The following is a 16125-nucleotide window of genomic DNA, read 5'->3' as shown; positions in this document are numbered from 1 at the left end:
AAGAGATGAATGGCTGTGGGGCCTGTGGAGTGTCAATGTTGTACAGAGTATACGAGTGTCTTGTATACAAGTGAGCTGTGATAACTGTCTCTCCTTCACTCAGGATACATCTCCCAAAATACATCTTGCCGGCAGAGTAATGGCCACCACCATGACTCCGTTTCAACTGTCTATATTCCAGTGGTATGCAGTGCCTGGAATACTCCTGCTGGCCCTCGTCGGCCTGCTGCTCCACGACTACATCCTCGTCCTGCGCATGCCCCCCGGCCCCCGGCCGCTGCCCTTCATCGGCAACAAGCTGATCATCCCCAAGTCAAAGCCCTGGATCCAGTTCGAAAAATGGTCAAAGATCTACGGGCCCATCTTCACCCTCTGGATCGGCCGCCGGCCAACGGTCGTCATCTCCGACCCGCACGTCGCCGTCGACCTGCTCGAGAAGCGCAGCAACAAGTACAGCTCGCGCCCGCGCTTCGTCGTCATGGGCGAGCTGTACTGGGACAACGCCAGCATCCTGGTGCAGCCCTACGGCAAGCAGTGGCAGGTCCGGCGTCGCCTGCTGCACCAGGCCCTCAACCCGTCTGCTCTGCGTCTGTACAAGCCCGTGCAGCAGGCCGAGGCCTCGCGGCTGTGCCATGCGCTGCTCGCCCAGCCGGAGCGCTACGAGGCCCTGATCGACCGCTTCACGTCGAGCGTCGTCTTCAGCATCGCCTACGGCCACCGCGTCGACTCCATGGACGCGAAGATCATCCGCCAGCGCCTCGAGTTCATGCAGTACGCCGCCTCGCTCAATGTGCCGGGGCGATATCTGGCCGAAAGCCTGCCCTTTCTCAAATACGTGCCCAACTTCCTCGCCCCGTGGAAGGCCGAAGTGCAGCGTCGAGGCCGTGTCGAGGCCGCCGTCAACATGGCGCTCGTGCGCCAGGTGCAGGACGAGATGAAGACGAGGAAGAACGTGCCCGACTCGCTGACCAAGCTGCTGCTGCAAGCCCGCGAGAACGACCCCGAGGCGTTTGCCGTGCTGAGCGAGCGCGACTTTTCCTTTGTGCCAGCCTCGCTGTTCGGCGCTGGCAGCGATACGACAGCCAGCACGCTGTGCAGCGGCATCTTGATGCTCGTCACGCATCCTGTCACCCTGCAGGCGGCGCACGCCGAGCTGGACGCCGTCATCGGGCCTGATCGATCTCCAACCTTCGACGACGAGAAGAACCTGCCGTACATCAACGCCCTGTGCAGCGAGATCCTGCGCATCCGGCCCGTGGCCGTGCTGGGGGGCACGCCGCACGCCAACTCCGAGGCGGACGTGTATCAAGGATACTACATTCCCAGGGGCACGACCATCCTGGCCAACTCGTGGGCCATCAACCTGAACGAGCGCTACTACCCGAATCCGCACCACTTCAACCCTCTGCGCTTCCTGCCGGACGACGTGTCGCCGGCGTCGCTTTCCTATCTGCCTAAGGACTACGTGGCGACGACGCCGCAGGAGAAAGGCGAGGCTCAGCACCCGTCCAAAGACGGCCAGAGCTCGTTCGGCTGGGGGAGACGCATCTGTCCGGGAGCAGGTCTCGCGCGGAATTCCCTCTTCATCGCCGTCGCCAAGCTGCTCTGGGCGTTTGACATCCTGCCTGTACGTGAGCCGGACGGGTCGGTGCGGCAGTACGACACGTTTGCGTATACCGAGGGCTTCAATGTGCGGCCTATGCCGTTCGAGTGTGTGATTCGCGTGCGCAGCGAGCGTCATCGGGCGGTGCTGGAGAGGGAGATGGCTGAGGCGGAGAGGGTGTTGGAAAAGTTTACGGCGTTTGAGTAGCTGCTTGACGATCTGGACTGGGTATAGACGCATGGGAAGGTACAGGTACTATACAGATTGCATGGAATCAAATCTATCTCTTTTTCTCTTGATGAGAGTATCACATCTGCTACTGCAAGTTACATGCCTTGCCTTTATAGTATAGAAATATCAGGATTAAGTCTTCTGTCCTCGCCCTTTATAAGATGTAAATATTCGTACCTTATAGACAAGCTTAAAGAAACGGAAGGAACGGAGCATATCCTCATACAGCAGTTGTCCTGACGCATAATGTCACAGTTAAGGACTTGAAGAAGCACCCTGAAGTAGGAGGAATAGGTAGGTTTTTTTTTTAGGGGCAAGAAAAAAAAACGCAACTTGACATCTTGTCCTGTACCTAGACTATGGTAAGAAAGTACTACTAAATTGATAACATATATAATGTACTACAAGAATTTAAAAAATAAAAAAAACCAGCAAGAATACGTCTTCTGCTGCGCACTTTTTATAACATAACGGCTAGGCTGTAATAAATATTTTTGTAAGATAAATCTCTAAAATAGACTAGACAAGACAAGATAAGTAAAAACAAAGGTAATTAATTAAAGTATATACTGATAAGATAGTTATTTATCCCTTGTTATTAATATTGTTTGTTATAGTTAAGGGCATTAAAGTGATTTTAGAAGAAGCTGAATTAGGAGGGATAGGTAAGTAAAAGAAAACGCGCAAAAAGAAAAGCAATTCAGGATTTTATTTGAACAAGAAAGCCTTCCTGTCATTTACCAGCCTTAAATAAATAATACCTTTCTCTGCAGGGTAGGTAATCCATTCCAATCTGTTTAAATCAAAGTACAGCGAAGCTAGGACATCTAGATACAGATATTAACATAGAATCTGCCATAAGTCAAGATAACAGCACTGTATGTATGTCACATCAACATTCTTTCACTTTGTATATAGGTACAGTACAACTGCAGATGCTACAGCCCAGCATCCTCCTTGATCAAATCCGCCGCCCTCTCCGCCACCGCATACACACTCGTCTGGATCGTCCCCCTAGGGATCAGCGGCAGGACACTCGAGTCGACGACGCGCAGCCGTCTCGCGCCGTAGACACGCAACCGCTCGTCGACCACGCCGCCCTGGCCGCGCGGCAGCATGGGACACGAACAGGCGGGATGGTTGTTGGACAGCGCCGTCGTGCGGACGTATTCCTTTGCGCTCTCGACGTCCTTCACCTGGAACACAGACTCGTGGTTCCGCTGTCCGTCCTTCTTGATGAACGATGCCAATGGCTGCGTCTCTGCCACTTTCTGCATGAACAGCAGCTGCCGCGCCATGACTTCCACGTCTGCCGGGTGCGAGAAGTACCGCGGGTCGATGCGCGGCGAGACCGATGGGTCTGCAGACGTGATATGCACCGATCCCCGCGAGAAGGGCAGCAGGAGGGAGATGCCCAGGCTGAGGAAGTTGCCTGGCAGAAGCTCCTGCGTGAAGTCCGCGGCCGGGGAGTGCAGGTTGACTTGGGCTGCGAACATGAAGACGGAACCGCTGGGCTCGCGAGGCAGGGTGTAAATATCACGGAGGACGGCATGCTGATCCTTGTATTTCTCGTAATCGCCATCGACATCGCCGTCCTTGCTGTCCAGGACGTTTCCTAGCTCGCTGGACTCGGGAACGGCCACCAGGGCGTACGACCCCAACCCTCCCGAGCAGAGCGGCCCCGTGCGATGCTCCTGGTACATCTGCGTCACGGCCTGGACCATCTCTGGCTCCTGGCGCAGGAGCGGATCGCCCGTCATGACGCCCTCGTTCACCTCGTAGCTGATGCCCGTCATCAGGTGGTCCTGCAGGTTCTCGCCGACGCCCGGGTTGTCAATCACCGGCGTGATGCCGAGCGAGGAGAGGAGGCTCGCGTTGCCGATGCCAGACAGCTCGAGGATCTTGGGCGACTGCAGCGCGCCTGCAGCCAGGATCACCTCCTTCGTCGCCGTGACATCGTGGATCGATCCATCGGCGAGCTGGACTCTCACTCCGGTGGCCACCACCTCGTCGTCTTGTTTCTCCAAAAGAATCCGATGGACCAGGGCGCCCGTGACGACGGAGAGGTTCGGTCTGCTGCTCGCGGGGAGGAAGTATGCATTGGCCGCATAGCTGCGGGCCTTGGTGACGGGGTCCACACTGATCGGATTGCTGAAGGCGCCGGACGTGCTGCCGGAGAAGGGATCGTTGGTGAGCGCATGCCCGAGTTGCTGGAACGTCCGCGTCCAGGCGTGGGAGAGCGGATCCTGCACCATGCCCTGGAACGAGGCCTGCACCGGCCCCTGCGACGGCTCGGGCAGCCAGTGCAGGTCCAGATGCTCTGCCAGGTCCTTGTCCGGGGCGTTCAGCGTGTGGAATCGCCGGTAGTACGGCCGCAGCGTCTCCCAGTCCCAGCCGGAATTCCCCAGCTTGGCCCAGGCATCGACACCAGCTTTGGCCGCGGGGATGAAGACTTCTGCGTTGATGGCGCTCGAACCGCCGAGCACTTTGCCCTGAGGCTGTCGAATGACGCGTCCTTTCAAGCCGGGCTGTTGCGAGCAGTCAGGATGATGTGCAGAGAAAGAGTTGAATTTGAAGCAGACGACCAACCTGAGGCACCGTCGCAAAGTTCCAGTCGAGCTCCGACCCGCGCAGGGCATTCCACCCGGCGGGGATGTTGACGCGGGGGTCTTCCAGCCCGTTTGCTCCGGCCTCGAGGACCAGCACCGAGACGTTGGGATTCTCCGTGAGACGGTTGGCGACGACCAGGCCGGCAGTGCCGCCGCCGATGATGACAAAGTCGTGCTGCTTTGCGGGGAGCTGGGTGGACGTGGAGGAGGCCATGATGAAGTCAGTCAGTGTTGGAGACAGTCGAGTGAGATGGCAGAGTAGAGATCGGGGTTGTCGTAGTCTTATTTATACAGACGTCGCCATGGAGGGGTTGAATATTTTATCTTCCAGACAGGGGTTGTAAGACTCTATTCTTTCATCATTCGTTCCCCTCTTGCTATTCCCTGTCTTGTTGCTTGTTACCCCTGATTATTCTCCTCTCTCGACACCAACATTGGGCCATTCGCATATCGACCAGCCCCCACGAGGGGCTGTCCGGGCTGACAGCTGCAAGGGCCAGCAGTTTCTCTGTGATAATCCGCCCCGCCGGCTCTCGGTGTGCTTTTCGTGAGCTTTGGCCGGTGTTTATCGCATGCTCGCTAATCAGCGCCGATCCCTGCGCTAGCCACCTGCTGTCCTTGCAACCCTGCAAACTTCGATCTGCAGTCTCGTTGTGGCCCCCACGTTGACTCTGCAGAGAGGAGACAGCCATGGCCGACTTAACCATCTTATTACTGTCCTCGTCTTCTCGACGTTAGATCGTGAATCGTCAACAGTCAACATCTCTGCTATCTTGAATTGTTGCTGCGTTGCTGTCGAGGTGGCGCTCTTGGGAGAAAATGTCAGCTTCTTCACCACCGACTTCACTGCCACCGGCACCCCCAAACACCATCGCTCCCAAAGGAGTCACTCTCATAAGCGTCACCGTCATCTTCTTCTTTCTGGCCACCATCTTCGTGGGATTACGCATTCAGGCACGATGGCTGCAGCGGGTGAAGCTGACGCTGAATGACTACATGTGCTTTGCCGCGCTGGTAAGAAACAGTCCTGCTTCTGTGTTGGTTTTACATGCATGCTAAGTGTCTATGGTATAGCTCTTCCAGGCTGGCGAAGGAACTGTTATTATAGTGGGCACCGTCCTGGGCGGAGTTGGCTATCATACCACACAGCTTTCTATGAAGCAGCTGACGAGACTCGCAAAGGTCCGCTTGTCGTGCCCTTATAATTATTGATTTACTTCATCGGTCTGACTGATTGCAGGCATACGTCGCTGCTGAACCCCTCTGGATATCCGCCAACTGCTGCGCCAAAATCTCCATGCTGCACCTCTACATCACGCTCTTCTAGACCAGGGAATTCCGCCTGGTCGCCTACGCCGTGATCGGGCTCGTGGCGGCGTACTGGTTCGCCACCATCGTGCGCATGTTCTGCCTGTGCACCCCGTTCCAATATCTCTGGGACAAGACGATTCCGGGCACCTGCATCAACCTCCCCGCGGCGTGGCTCAGCGTGTCGATCATCAACATGATTCTAGACCTGATCATCATCGCCCTGCCGATGCCCATGCTGTGGAACTTACGCATGCCCGTGAGCAAGAAGATAGCCGTGTCAGGCATCTTCTCACTGGGCTTCATCATCTGCATCATCACCATCATCCGCATCGTCGCCGTGCGGCAGCTCGACGTCAACGACCTGTCCTACACCGTGGTGGGCGACGGCATCTGGAGCGCTGTCGAGCCCTGCCTCAGCATCATCAACGCGTGTCTCCCCGTGCTGAAGCCCGTGCTGGTCAAGATCTTCGGCTCGCACCTCTTCACGACCAGCCGCAAGACGACCAACAACACGGGCAGCTCGAGCGAGCCCCGCATCGGCCTGCGCATGATGTCGCCGCGGAAACCGACGCCCACCGTGGATGCCAGCAAGCTGGAGACGGGGTCTGATGACGCCCTCGTTTCGAGACAGGATGGCTATGCGAGGGAGGATGGCTACATGCGCATGCCGAATCATCCGGGCGAGATTCGCGTCACGCAGGATTGGGAATTGTCGACGGATGTGGAACAGCCGAGAAGGGCGGTTGTGCGGTAGTTCGACAGTAAAGTGAGGAATGGACTGTACAGTATATTTGCTATTGCAGGTGTATATTTGCTATGCTATTACAGGCTATGTGCAGGCTATGTGTTCTGAGCATACATGATATCCCGTTCAATTAGTTCAAAGAGAGGAATGTATATTTACAGGCTACGTGTTCTGAACCATTTGTATATACAAATTTCAATCAAGTCTGAGCATGATATTCCATTCAACAGTAAAAAAAAAGAGAGAGAAAGGAATGTCTATTTTGCTATTACGGCTATGTGTGAAGAGCATACTCCGGAGTAAATATCCCAGTCAATCGGTAAAATTGTAAAAAAAAAAAAAGACACTTATACCAACACCAACAAGCTACATCAAGCTACATCGAGCTACATCATCACAGAAAACCTATTATGATGCTATCAAAATCAATCGGTTAGAGTTTGCAATTCTCTGAGCAAAAAAAAAAAGGTTCTTTGTAATTAGTTGAGCTAGGTTTCAACCGAGATGCATTATTGTTGGTTTGTTAGTTCGTTAGGTAGCTTCATCTCTATGCTGGAGTGTTGGAAGTATTCGAAAAAACAATAATGTCCTGCAGACAGGCCGATGCCGGACTGCACATACAGAGTACATACACACTTAATTACTCGACGTAGATGGACAAACACAAATCCGGACGACCAAACAGCACTACATGCCCCGTACGGAGATAGTAAGCAACGTGGTCATCGGCAGTGGAAAGCAGTGGAGTACTAATTATCGATTAAAGAGGGGAAGCTGGATCGTCATCATTTGGGGGCCGAATACTACCTACCTACCTGATAAGCTGCCCTGTTCTGTACTAGCGTGTAAACGATGAACAGCGACTATTAAAAATATTGCATGCATGTGCACTGACTAAAAAATGTGGAGGGGAGAGCAGCGTAAATCAAGCGGGTCCCAGTGCAGCATAGAATAGAGGTGTTTAAGAACGCTTAGTTGAGCAATGACAAATCCTCACCCGTAGCCTGATTCGTTTAGTGTGAATTGTACCCTACCTAGGTAGGTAAGTATGTAGCTACCTGATGGATCCTCCTTTGGGGGCCAAAATTAAATATCCACCCTATCAGATAAGCTCCGCCGAGTGGCGTGTACTGTGCAGTCTGTGCTGTACTCCGCACCGATGGAGGATTTTGGAAACGATGAACAACGACTATTAGTTTATTGCATGCGTCGGCTCTGTCTAGTCTAAGAGAGGGGAAGTGGAGGCGCAGATAACGGTGATCTCAATTCTAATTGACAAGCAGATAGTATCATAGTAGATTGATGATCCTTTGCTGCGGAATCAGTCAGTTCAGTTTTTAACTCAACCATGCAGAGTACTATTTTAGCTTCTTTGCTGAAGTCATGCAATAATGTACAGAGTATGTAAGTTAGTTAACCGGGCTTGTATTCGGAGCAGCAACCTAATTTATTCGTTTGGCTTTCGGAGGATCCGCTGCCGTACCAGATATATAGAAATTATAAATAAAATGTGGATTTTCTGTGTTATTTGCCTTGAATGGCTTAGTTTGAGAACAATTCTTCTGACCCCTCCTCTGGGATCGAATAGAATTTCTAGCTGATTGCAAATATTTTAAACTAATTGAAGACTAGGTAGAAGATTGTATTGGTTAGCTTGTAATTGGTATAATCGTTTAGAATCACGTTTAATATTTATGTCAGAATATTCGTAGTAGTAGGGGTAGAAAGTAAGAGAAAATAGTCAAAAATTATTTATTATATTATTAACCCAAGTGTACATCTAAGTAGACACTTTAGCCTATTCTCATGATTTCTGACTAATATCATTAGAAACTGCACTAGTCGGTTATGTACTCGAATGCAAGCCCGTTATGTATGTATGTACGCTCAATCATCCTGCAAGGTAATAACAAGCAGATAACTAGATCATCATTCCTGGCCTGCCAACGGCTCAAACACCAACTTCAACGGCCCCGGATTCGCCGTAAAACAGTCCTTCATCTCCGTCACCACCCGCGACCCGTCATCCCCCTCGGGGAACCGGATCTTGTACCTGGACGCAAACAGCGCGATCATGAAATGCAGCTCTGCCAGCGCCAGGTTCTTGCCTAGGCAGGAATACCGGCCCTGCGCGAACGGAGAGAAGGCGCGTCGGTCTTTCACCATCTCCGGGCGACTGTACCATCGTTCGGGGATGAATTCGTTTGCGCGCTCGAAGCAGGATTCCACTTCATCATCGTCAGCATCAACATCAGCATTAACTTACGTGACATCGACAGGTAGATGCTACTCACGCCTTGCAATGTGGTATTTCGGCGCGACGATCGTCGTATTCCCCGGGATGTATCGCCCTGCGATCGTCAGCCCCTGCGGCGGCGAAATCCGGTATCCCCCCGTCGGAGTCGGCGGGTACAGGCGCAGAATCTCGTTGGTGAACGCGGCCAGATGCTTGAGTTTCTGCAGCGCGGCCGTGTCGTAGATCGACTCGACGGTTTGCAATTCCTGGCGGATCTTGTCCGCGTGCTGGGGGTCTCGGGCGAGGTGATAGAAGGCGAAGACCAAGCTGGGTGCGACAGTGTCACTGTAAGTCGTTAGAAAGTACTGTACTGTACACCCCGAGTAGGATGAAAACAAACCTTCCGGCCACGATCATCGTGATGGAGTCGCCTTGGATCCAGTCCATGTTGCCCGAGAAAATCGTCTTGCTGTCGGCTTTGGAAGCCTCGATTAACCAGGAGGCGATCTACAAAAGTCAGAAGAAGAAGCAAAGTATCTGGAGATGGGTACTGACATCCGGCTTATCGACCGTCATCTTCATCCTCTGTCTCATACACTGCTTGCACCACTCGACCATATCCCGAAAATCGCGAACGATCCATAACCGCGGAATGCTGAAGCCAATCTTCAACAGCCACGGCACAGGACTGAACGGACCCAGCAGCGCCATCCCCCGCTTGAGATTGCGCACTGCCGTCTTCCATTCCTCTGTCCGGGCCATCTCGGGCGTGCGGCCAAAGGCAAAGTCGCCCATGATGTCGAAGCTGAACTCGTACAGCAGTTTCCATGCGTCGACTACTTGCTTCGAGGCCGCGGCTTGGCGGACTTGGGATTCCGCTTCGAGGGCATACTGCACGATGCGTTCTTTGTAGCTGGAGAGAGCTGCATCGTGTTAAGATTTCTATTACAACTTATGTATTGGTCAGGAGCTTTCGTTTATCTTCTCCAATTCATTTTGCTAATTCATCTTGCTAGCAAGTTCGACCAGGGCGAACCCTACGATGCGTCCAGAATAACGACTGGCCGCTTGTCGAGTCTTGTAACGACAGTCTGTGCGACAATCATCCTGGTCGTGGACCATCTGTCGCGGTTGTGTCGAGCGCAACTCACTGATAGGAGGGATAATCCTGGTCGAGAGAAAATAAATGAAACTTGTGGCGAGCTCAGCAGCAAGCATTTGATCTTAGATGATACGACAGGCTTGATCTCGATCTTTTTCTTTCGTGCATGAGATTTAGATTTCAACCGGCATTCATCTACATCCTGTGATTTTGATTGATGATGGCGACTCATTCATCGACTGCGATTTGGCCATTCGTCTATGCAAGAACGGACAGTGTACGTCCATGTATGACATGGAACCATCCAGTTGACGTACTTCATTGCATCAAGTACGCTGTGGCTAGCTGATGCTTTCTCAAGCGTCGCCACATTTTCACTCCTTCAGCTAGAATGTGCACTTTGTGTGCTTGAAGAAAAGTATATATTGGGCTCATTTCCCATCCTCAGTCTATGATTACAACCGCTCATCCTTCACAATCACATATCTGAACAACAGCAAGAAGATCTTACCACCAAGAAAAGGTATTTCTGATCATACTACCACCATGTTCGACTACACCCGCCTCAGAGCCATCGAATTCTTCTACAAGGACCGCAAGTTCATCCGCGTCTACTACCAGGATGGCGACCTGATCAAGCAGTCGTGCTACAACGACGACGACGGCTGGTACACCATGCCCAACGACATTGTCGCCCGCGATGTGCGCGAGGGCAGTCCGATTACGGCGACGAACTAGCATGATGGGACGCAGGTGAGCCTGAAATCAAGCACTCTACTACGCAGGCAGGGCTAACGAAACGATGGAAGACCAGGGTGTATTATCTCGACAAGCAGGGGCAGACCCGTCTGGTACGTTCGATTTTATACTTCCTCTGAATCCTGCTAACTTCCCAGCGCGTCCGGCTCACTTCTGCCGCCGGCGACGAAGGCGAATGGACCGACGCCAAATTCCCCGCCGTCAAGCCGCTGCAAAGCACCCAGCTGACGGCCGCGCGCACCGACGAGGATAACGCCAACATCCACGTCTACTACCAGGACGAGGACCACTCGATCCGCGAGCTCAAATACTCGGCCGACGACGACGCCTGGTACGAGAACGAGACGTGCGTCGCCAACGCGCTGCCGGGGACGGGTCTGTCCATCATCACTGGCGGCGACGGCAACGAGATCCGGCTGTTCCACCAGGATAGCCAGAACCAGATCCGCGAGATCTATTCGGATACGGACACGACTGGAAGAATAGTGCGTCCATAGCCCTTTTTTTCTAGATTCAAGATCAATACACTGACAGTCGTCTGCAGGCAGAATCGAGAAATACACCCTCCTTCCTGGGGCTGGGATCAGCGCCGTGGCCTGGAACTACGGCAAGCGCAACTTCCAGATCCGCGTGTACTCTGTCGGCGCAGACAACAAGATTGTCGCGATGGAGTATCACAAGGAGAAAGGCGGCTGGGAGCGGCACGTCAAGGACACGTCGCAGGTGATCCTGACAGGCGCCTCGTCGGGACAGCTGTCGGACATTGCAGCCGTGCGCATCCCCGAGGACGGCGTCATCAGCGTGTTCTACCAGCCGCAGCGGAAGATCATCGGGCAGTACAGCGTTGCGAGCAGCAGCAACGGGCGCATTCCGCTGGGGATTCCGACCACGGGGCTTACGGGCGTGGACAAGGCCCGTCTGGAGGCGGAGAGGCAGCAGAAACTGGCCGCGGAGAAGCAGCACGAGGAGGAGGAAGAGAGGAAGCGTCAGCAGAAGCTGAAGGATCTGGGCGTGTGTCCGTCCGGGTATGCCTGGGTCAAGGAGGCAGGCGGGTATCGCTGCCAGGGTGGAGGCCATTCTGTCACCAATGCGGAGCTGGGCGTTGCCAATTGATTGATGTGTAGGAAATATGATATTCTGTCGTTACAGAGGTCTTACCATTAGTCGGCTAGCTAGTTTCATTCAGATTTCGGGTTAAAAATATGATTATACTATCCCAACACGAAATAACGATATAGTGTAATACGCAGGATAATCCATGCTCTATTTCGCTCGCTGTAGTTAGTTCGCGATATAGATTATAGATTGAGGACAAACGAAGAAGAAAGAAAGAAATTGATTGATTTAAAATAACCCGTATAGTGTTTTACTCTATTTGAAAACATACAACTTGGTTGAGGATCTATCAATCATGAATGATGCTTATTATATATGCGAAGTACTACGGATTGCAGGACCAGCACTTCAGTAGTAAAGAATCAGCTCGTCTACTATTCATAGGTGGATATTATACTCATCAGACCGGTTATCAGTAGGTATTCCAACCGTCTACTAAGATGTAATTCTATATTTGATCTAAGAATTATATAAACAAGAAATTGTTAGTTTATAGATCGATGACTTTGTTGAAATATCTGGTAAATACTGTAGAGTGCAACCCTCGGAGAATTTTTCCGAGGTACGGAATACGATATACGACATACGAGATAAGGGTAATAATCTGCAAGCATGCACTCGCATTATTAATTCAAATGCAAAAATCAGTATGGACAGTTAGGCCCGATGTTCCGCGAAAGGAATCGTGTGGAGAAGGGCCAGCTATTCCTGTTCCTGATTAATTCTCGTTTAAATTAAAAACTCTCTTGCCCCTCTTTCTCTCCGCCTTTTCTCCGCACCCCATATAAAAATAAATACATAAATACATACGTGTGAACAACAATGGGTTACCCCGACGTTGACTCCAGATCCATGGAGATCCAGGAGCTGCCGTTGCAGCAGGACACAAAGAGCATCGAGCTGCACAATTATAATCGTCCTGCCAAAGACAACGGAAAGAGAGCTGAGGTATATCCCACTGGACTGTCGCACCTGCGTCATGCAAACCAGCATCAGCAGCAGCAGCAGCAGCAGCAGCAACAAGAACACGAACAGCAAGAACAGCTGCACAATGTCGACGACCGCCCGTCTGCCAGCTCCGTCAAACTCAAGCTGATCAGCTGCTGCTTGTCCTTCCTCATCGCTGGTCTCAACGACGGCAGTATCGGGCCGCTGGTCCCGTACTTCATCGAGCAGTACGTCATCACCACGGGGCTGGTCGGAGTCATTTATGGCGCCAGTTTTGCCGGGTGGCTTGCGGCAGCAATCTTGATGTCCTTTGCGACTGTGTACAGCGGGCTGAGGGGCACGCTGTTGGCAGGAGCGGTTTTCTACCTCCTGGCTCAGGTTTTGCGCGTGTGGGTATGTCATCCAGTTGCTGGAATTCTCCAAGCAAATGGCTGAGCTGTCGTAGATCCCTCCCTACCCCCTCTTCGCAATCTCATTCTTCTTCGCCGCCCTCGGCCAGGCCTTCCAGGACAGCCAGGCCAACACGTTCGTCTCGTCCATCGCGTCGTCGCATCTGTGGCTGGGCGTGCTGCATGCCATGTACGGATTAGGTCTGCTGATTGCGCCGCTGATCGCGACGGCCATTGCCTCGCACGACACGCGGCGATGGTCTTTTTACTACCTGCTGCCAATGGGTGTGGGCGTCGTCAATATCGTCTTGCTGCTGGTGTCGTTTTTCTCGCTGCCTTTTCTCCGGACAGATGATCCTGAAGCGGCAGTACCGGCTGCTGCGGCGCCTGCGCATGCAGTTGAACGTCCCCAGACGGGCAAGTTCCGAGCTGCGATCGAGGAGATGAAGGAGACGGTGCGGGTGAAGGAGGTCTGGCTGATCAGTCTTTTCTTCTTCTTCTATCTGGGGGCTGGTCTCACCATTTCTGGTATGTCGATCTGGCCCAAACTGGGATGCATACTGACTGCTGGTCACAGGCTGGCTCGTCGTCTACCTCAACCAAGTCCGCCATCTCCCTCTCTCCAGCGCCGGATACGTGCCCACCGGCTATACGGCCGGCCTGTTCATCGGACGCCTGCTGCTGCCGCATCCGACACACAACTGGCTGGGAGGCGAGCACTACACGCTGACAATCCTCTGCATCGCCTCTCTCGCCCTGCAGCTCCTCGCGTGGCTGGTCCACTCGGGCATCGTGACCGCCGTGGCATGGAGCCTGATGGGGTTCTGCGTCGGGCCCTTCTTCGCGGCCGCCATCCAGGTGGCATCCGAGGTGGTGCCGCGCAAGGTGCGGTCCAGCGGGCTGGGGCTGATCTTTGTCATGGCGCAGCTGGGAGGCAGCATCCTGCCGGCCGTGACGGGGGCCATCGCGACGGAGAAGGGGGTCGAAGTGATGCAGCCGATGGCGCTGGCGCTGATTGCGGCCATGGGGTTGAGCTGGTGGTTTGTGCCGACGTTGAAGCGGTAGTTTTCGTCAGAAGAAACTGTCTACTAAAGCTGCTCACTATTCATGTAATAAAGTAATCTGATGATGCCATTTAATCTACCAACATAAACCTCCCCCAATCCAAGATAACCTAACTACTGGCTGAACCCGTTCTCCATCCCCCTCTCAGAGGTAATAATCACAGATATAATCGAGGGTCTTCTGAATAAACCAACAGTAAATATTCGAATGGTATTTACATCACAGCCTTGCGTATGAAGGCAGAGACTATCATAACAACATAACAAACATGGTGAATGCTGGTGGGGAGTTTTTCGCTTAGAAAAAGCCTACTGTTTTCTTTTGGTTTTCATTCACCCTTTTTTTAAAAAAAATAATTCTCTTATTTCTTTATTTGCTAGTCAAACGTGATAGATAGGAGAACGATCAAGATCCTTCTTCTCCGAGTTAGCATATGCTTATTTCTCATTTAAAATATCTACCCATCGATCTATGGTTTGAGGTCATAGCGGAGAGGGTGATATGTGAAGAGTATATGTACGGTGTCTGTTTGACCAAGTTGCCTATCTAGGTAGTTAAATACGCTGCTGTGTAAATGATTGGCCAGAGATCTGTCATATAATATTATTCTACAAAATTTTTTCATCTAGCTAGTTTCCTGCGTCAGTCTCGTGATAATCGTGACATCAACCGGTATGCAATAACCTTATCAAAGTGAAAAGCAAAAAAAAAAAGTAAACCATCTCCATCTCTCGCTACATTCCCTTATACGCACCAATGGATCTCTGGGAAGCAAAGATCTACTGCCGCGCCTGTGGCACCCTTGTCGAACCGGACGCGCTCAGATCGGTCGTTGGCGAACAGCCCAGGAAATGGGGTGCAAGCAAGATGGTACGGCTGCCTGCCGCCGAGCTAGAAAACATGTATTTCAGTAAAGAACGGGGGTGGATGTGGGTGACTCTTTATCGAGTCTAAAAAGGACGAACTATTGGTTATCAGAGACCCCGGCCATAAGAAACATAATAAAGCAGAGCAGGACAGTAATTGCAATTATCGGCTGTCTGGAATCGCACAGCATACTACCGACATGATGGACACGCAGGAGTTCCTGGTCTTCACCGGCCCATTGGAATGGCGCATGGCGGACTCGTACTGGGCGGCAAGAGCGCCATCTGCCCTGATCTATGAAATCCAGGACCTGCTGGACGATGGCAACGTGATGGTACACTGGGAAGACCTCTGTCTTCGCGCCGAAGAGCTGGTCCAGACGTCGGACGAGTTGCGGAACCGGCGACGGATTATGCGGATCATCGATGGCACGAAGAAGCTTTTCGTTCGGATGATGAGGAACGAGAGTTGGGATAGTTGTGGGGAGGATTATTATCTCGAGAGTGATTGTGACGAGAATGGCTACGACGAGAATTGCATGAAGTCGTATTTATGGGAGTGGAAGCGACAGTAATCATGACCTTAATGACTGCGATGAATGACTATGGTTTGAGACATACTCTAGCTAACTCTATCCAGTTCCCAGTACACTATTTGATAGGTTGCTCAAAACAAAAAAAGAAAAGGAAAGGAAAGGAAAAGAAATAAAACTCAACAGTTTGAACAAGGGAGTATAGCACACTACGATCTTCAATTCTTCTCCTTCTAGACGACATAAGTTGAAAGACAATCGCAGGTCCATGTCACAATCTACAAACCTACCAGTTATCTACAGTAGATAGTCTGAGCACCCACGCAAGATGCGGACAGATAGTACCAAGTCTGTTAGTAGATACATACAGACAGACAGCACCGTGCACCTCTTCGATTACCGACATGTAGCTAATGTCTTATTTTCGAGATGAAAAATAATAATTACAATGATCATCATAATACTGGGCCTGCGTGGAAATAGTAGTCGTGCCAAAGTCAGTTGAAAAGACTGATAACTAACTACCCTTAGTACTTACTGTACGTCATGTGGCAGCTTGTCTGCTTCCTAAAAAAAAAAGAAAAGAAAATTGTCGACTGCGCTCTGAAAATT

General features: G+C 51.9%; 7 protein-coding genes across 7 annotated transcripts; 5 read left to right on the top strand and 2 right to left on the bottom strand.

Annotated features, from left to right (window-relative positions):
• Positions 1 to 151: 151 nt before the first annotated feature.
• Positions 152 to 1810, top strand: T310_2281 (Cytochrome P450; the record flags this gene model as incomplete). The annotated part of the gene is made up of 1 exon (XM_013474848.1): positions 152 to 1810. The coding sequence occupies one exon, from the start codon at positions 152 to 154 to the stop codon at positions 1808 to 1810; it is 1659 nt and encodes a 552-aa protein (XP_013330302.1).
• A 962-nt stretch (positions 1811 to 2772) lies between these two features.
• Positions 2773 to 4657, bottom strand: T310_2280 (Glucose-methanol-choline oxidoreductase; the record flags this gene model as incomplete). Its single annotated transcript, XM_013474847.1, has 2 exons — positions 2773 to 4362; positions 4424 to 4657. 2 exons carry the CDS (start codon positions 4655 to 4657, stop codon positions 2773 to 2775), a joined length of 1824 nt encoding a protein of 607 aa, XP_013330301.1.
• Positions 4658 to 5947: 1290 nt separating this feature from the next.
• On the top strand, positions 5948 to 6607 carry T310_2279 (Integral membrane protein; the record flags this gene model as incomplete). The annotated part of the gene is made up of 2 exons (XM_013474846.1): positions 5948 to 6504; positions 6583 to 6607. The coding sequence occupies 2 exons, from the start codon at positions 5948 to 5950 to the stop codon at positions 6605 to 6607; spliced, it is 582 nt and encodes a 193-aa protein (XP_013330300.1).
• A 1821-nt stretch (positions 6608 to 8428) lies between these two features.
• Positions 8429 to 9530, bottom strand: T310_2278 (uncharacterized protein; the record flags this gene model as incomplete). Its single annotated transcript, XM_013474845.1, has 4 exons — positions 8429 to 8727; positions 8794 to 9080; positions 9136 to 9242; positions 9291 to 9530. The coding sequence occupies 4 exons, from the start codon at positions 9528 to 9530 to the stop codon at positions 8429 to 8431; spliced, it is 933 nt and encodes a 310-aa protein (XP_013330299.1).
• An 853-nt stretch (positions 9531 to 10383) lies between these two features.
• On the top strand, positions 10384 to 11709 carry T310_2277 (uncharacterized protein; the record flags this gene model as incomplete). The annotated part of the gene is made up of 4 exons (XM_013474844.1): positions 10384 to 10552; positions 10591 to 10688; positions 10734 to 11081; positions 11131 to 11709. 4 exons carry the CDS (start codon positions 10384 to 10386, stop codon positions 11707 to 11709), a joined length of 1194 nt encoding a protein of 397 aa, XP_013330298.1.
• Positions 11710 to 12534: 825 nt separating this feature from the next.
• On the top strand, positions 12535 to 14114 carry T310_2276 (MFS transporter; the record flags this gene model as incomplete). Its single annotated transcript, XM_013474843.1, has 3 exons — positions 12535 to 13053; positions 13106 to 13577; positions 13627 to 14114. The coding sequence occupies 3 exons, from the start codon at positions 12535 to 12537 to the stop codon at positions 14112 to 14114; spliced, it is 1479 nt and encodes a 492-aa protein (XP_013330297.1).
• Positions 14115 to 14870: 756 nt separating this feature from the next.
• T310_2275 (uncharacterized protein) lies at positions 14871 to 15555 on the top strand (the record flags this gene model as incomplete). The annotated part of the gene is made up of 2 exons (XM_013474842.1): positions 14871 to 15043; positions 15093 to 15555. 2 exons carry the CDS (start codon positions 14871 to 14873, stop codon positions 15553 to 15555), a joined length of 636 nt encoding a protein of 211 aa, XP_013330296.1.
• Between the last annotated feature and the right edge of the window lie 570 nt (positions 15556 to 16125).

This window comes from Rasamsonia emersonii (assembly GCF_000968595.1).
Source record: "Rasamsonia emersonii CBS 393.64 chromosome Unknown ctg1118621760019, whole genome shotgun sequence".
NCBI lineage: Eukaryota > Fungi > Ascomycota > Eurotiomycetes > Eurotiales > Trichocomaceae > Rasamsonia > Rasamsonia emersonii.
This window is presented reverse-complemented; position numbering and strand designations above follow the sequence as displayed.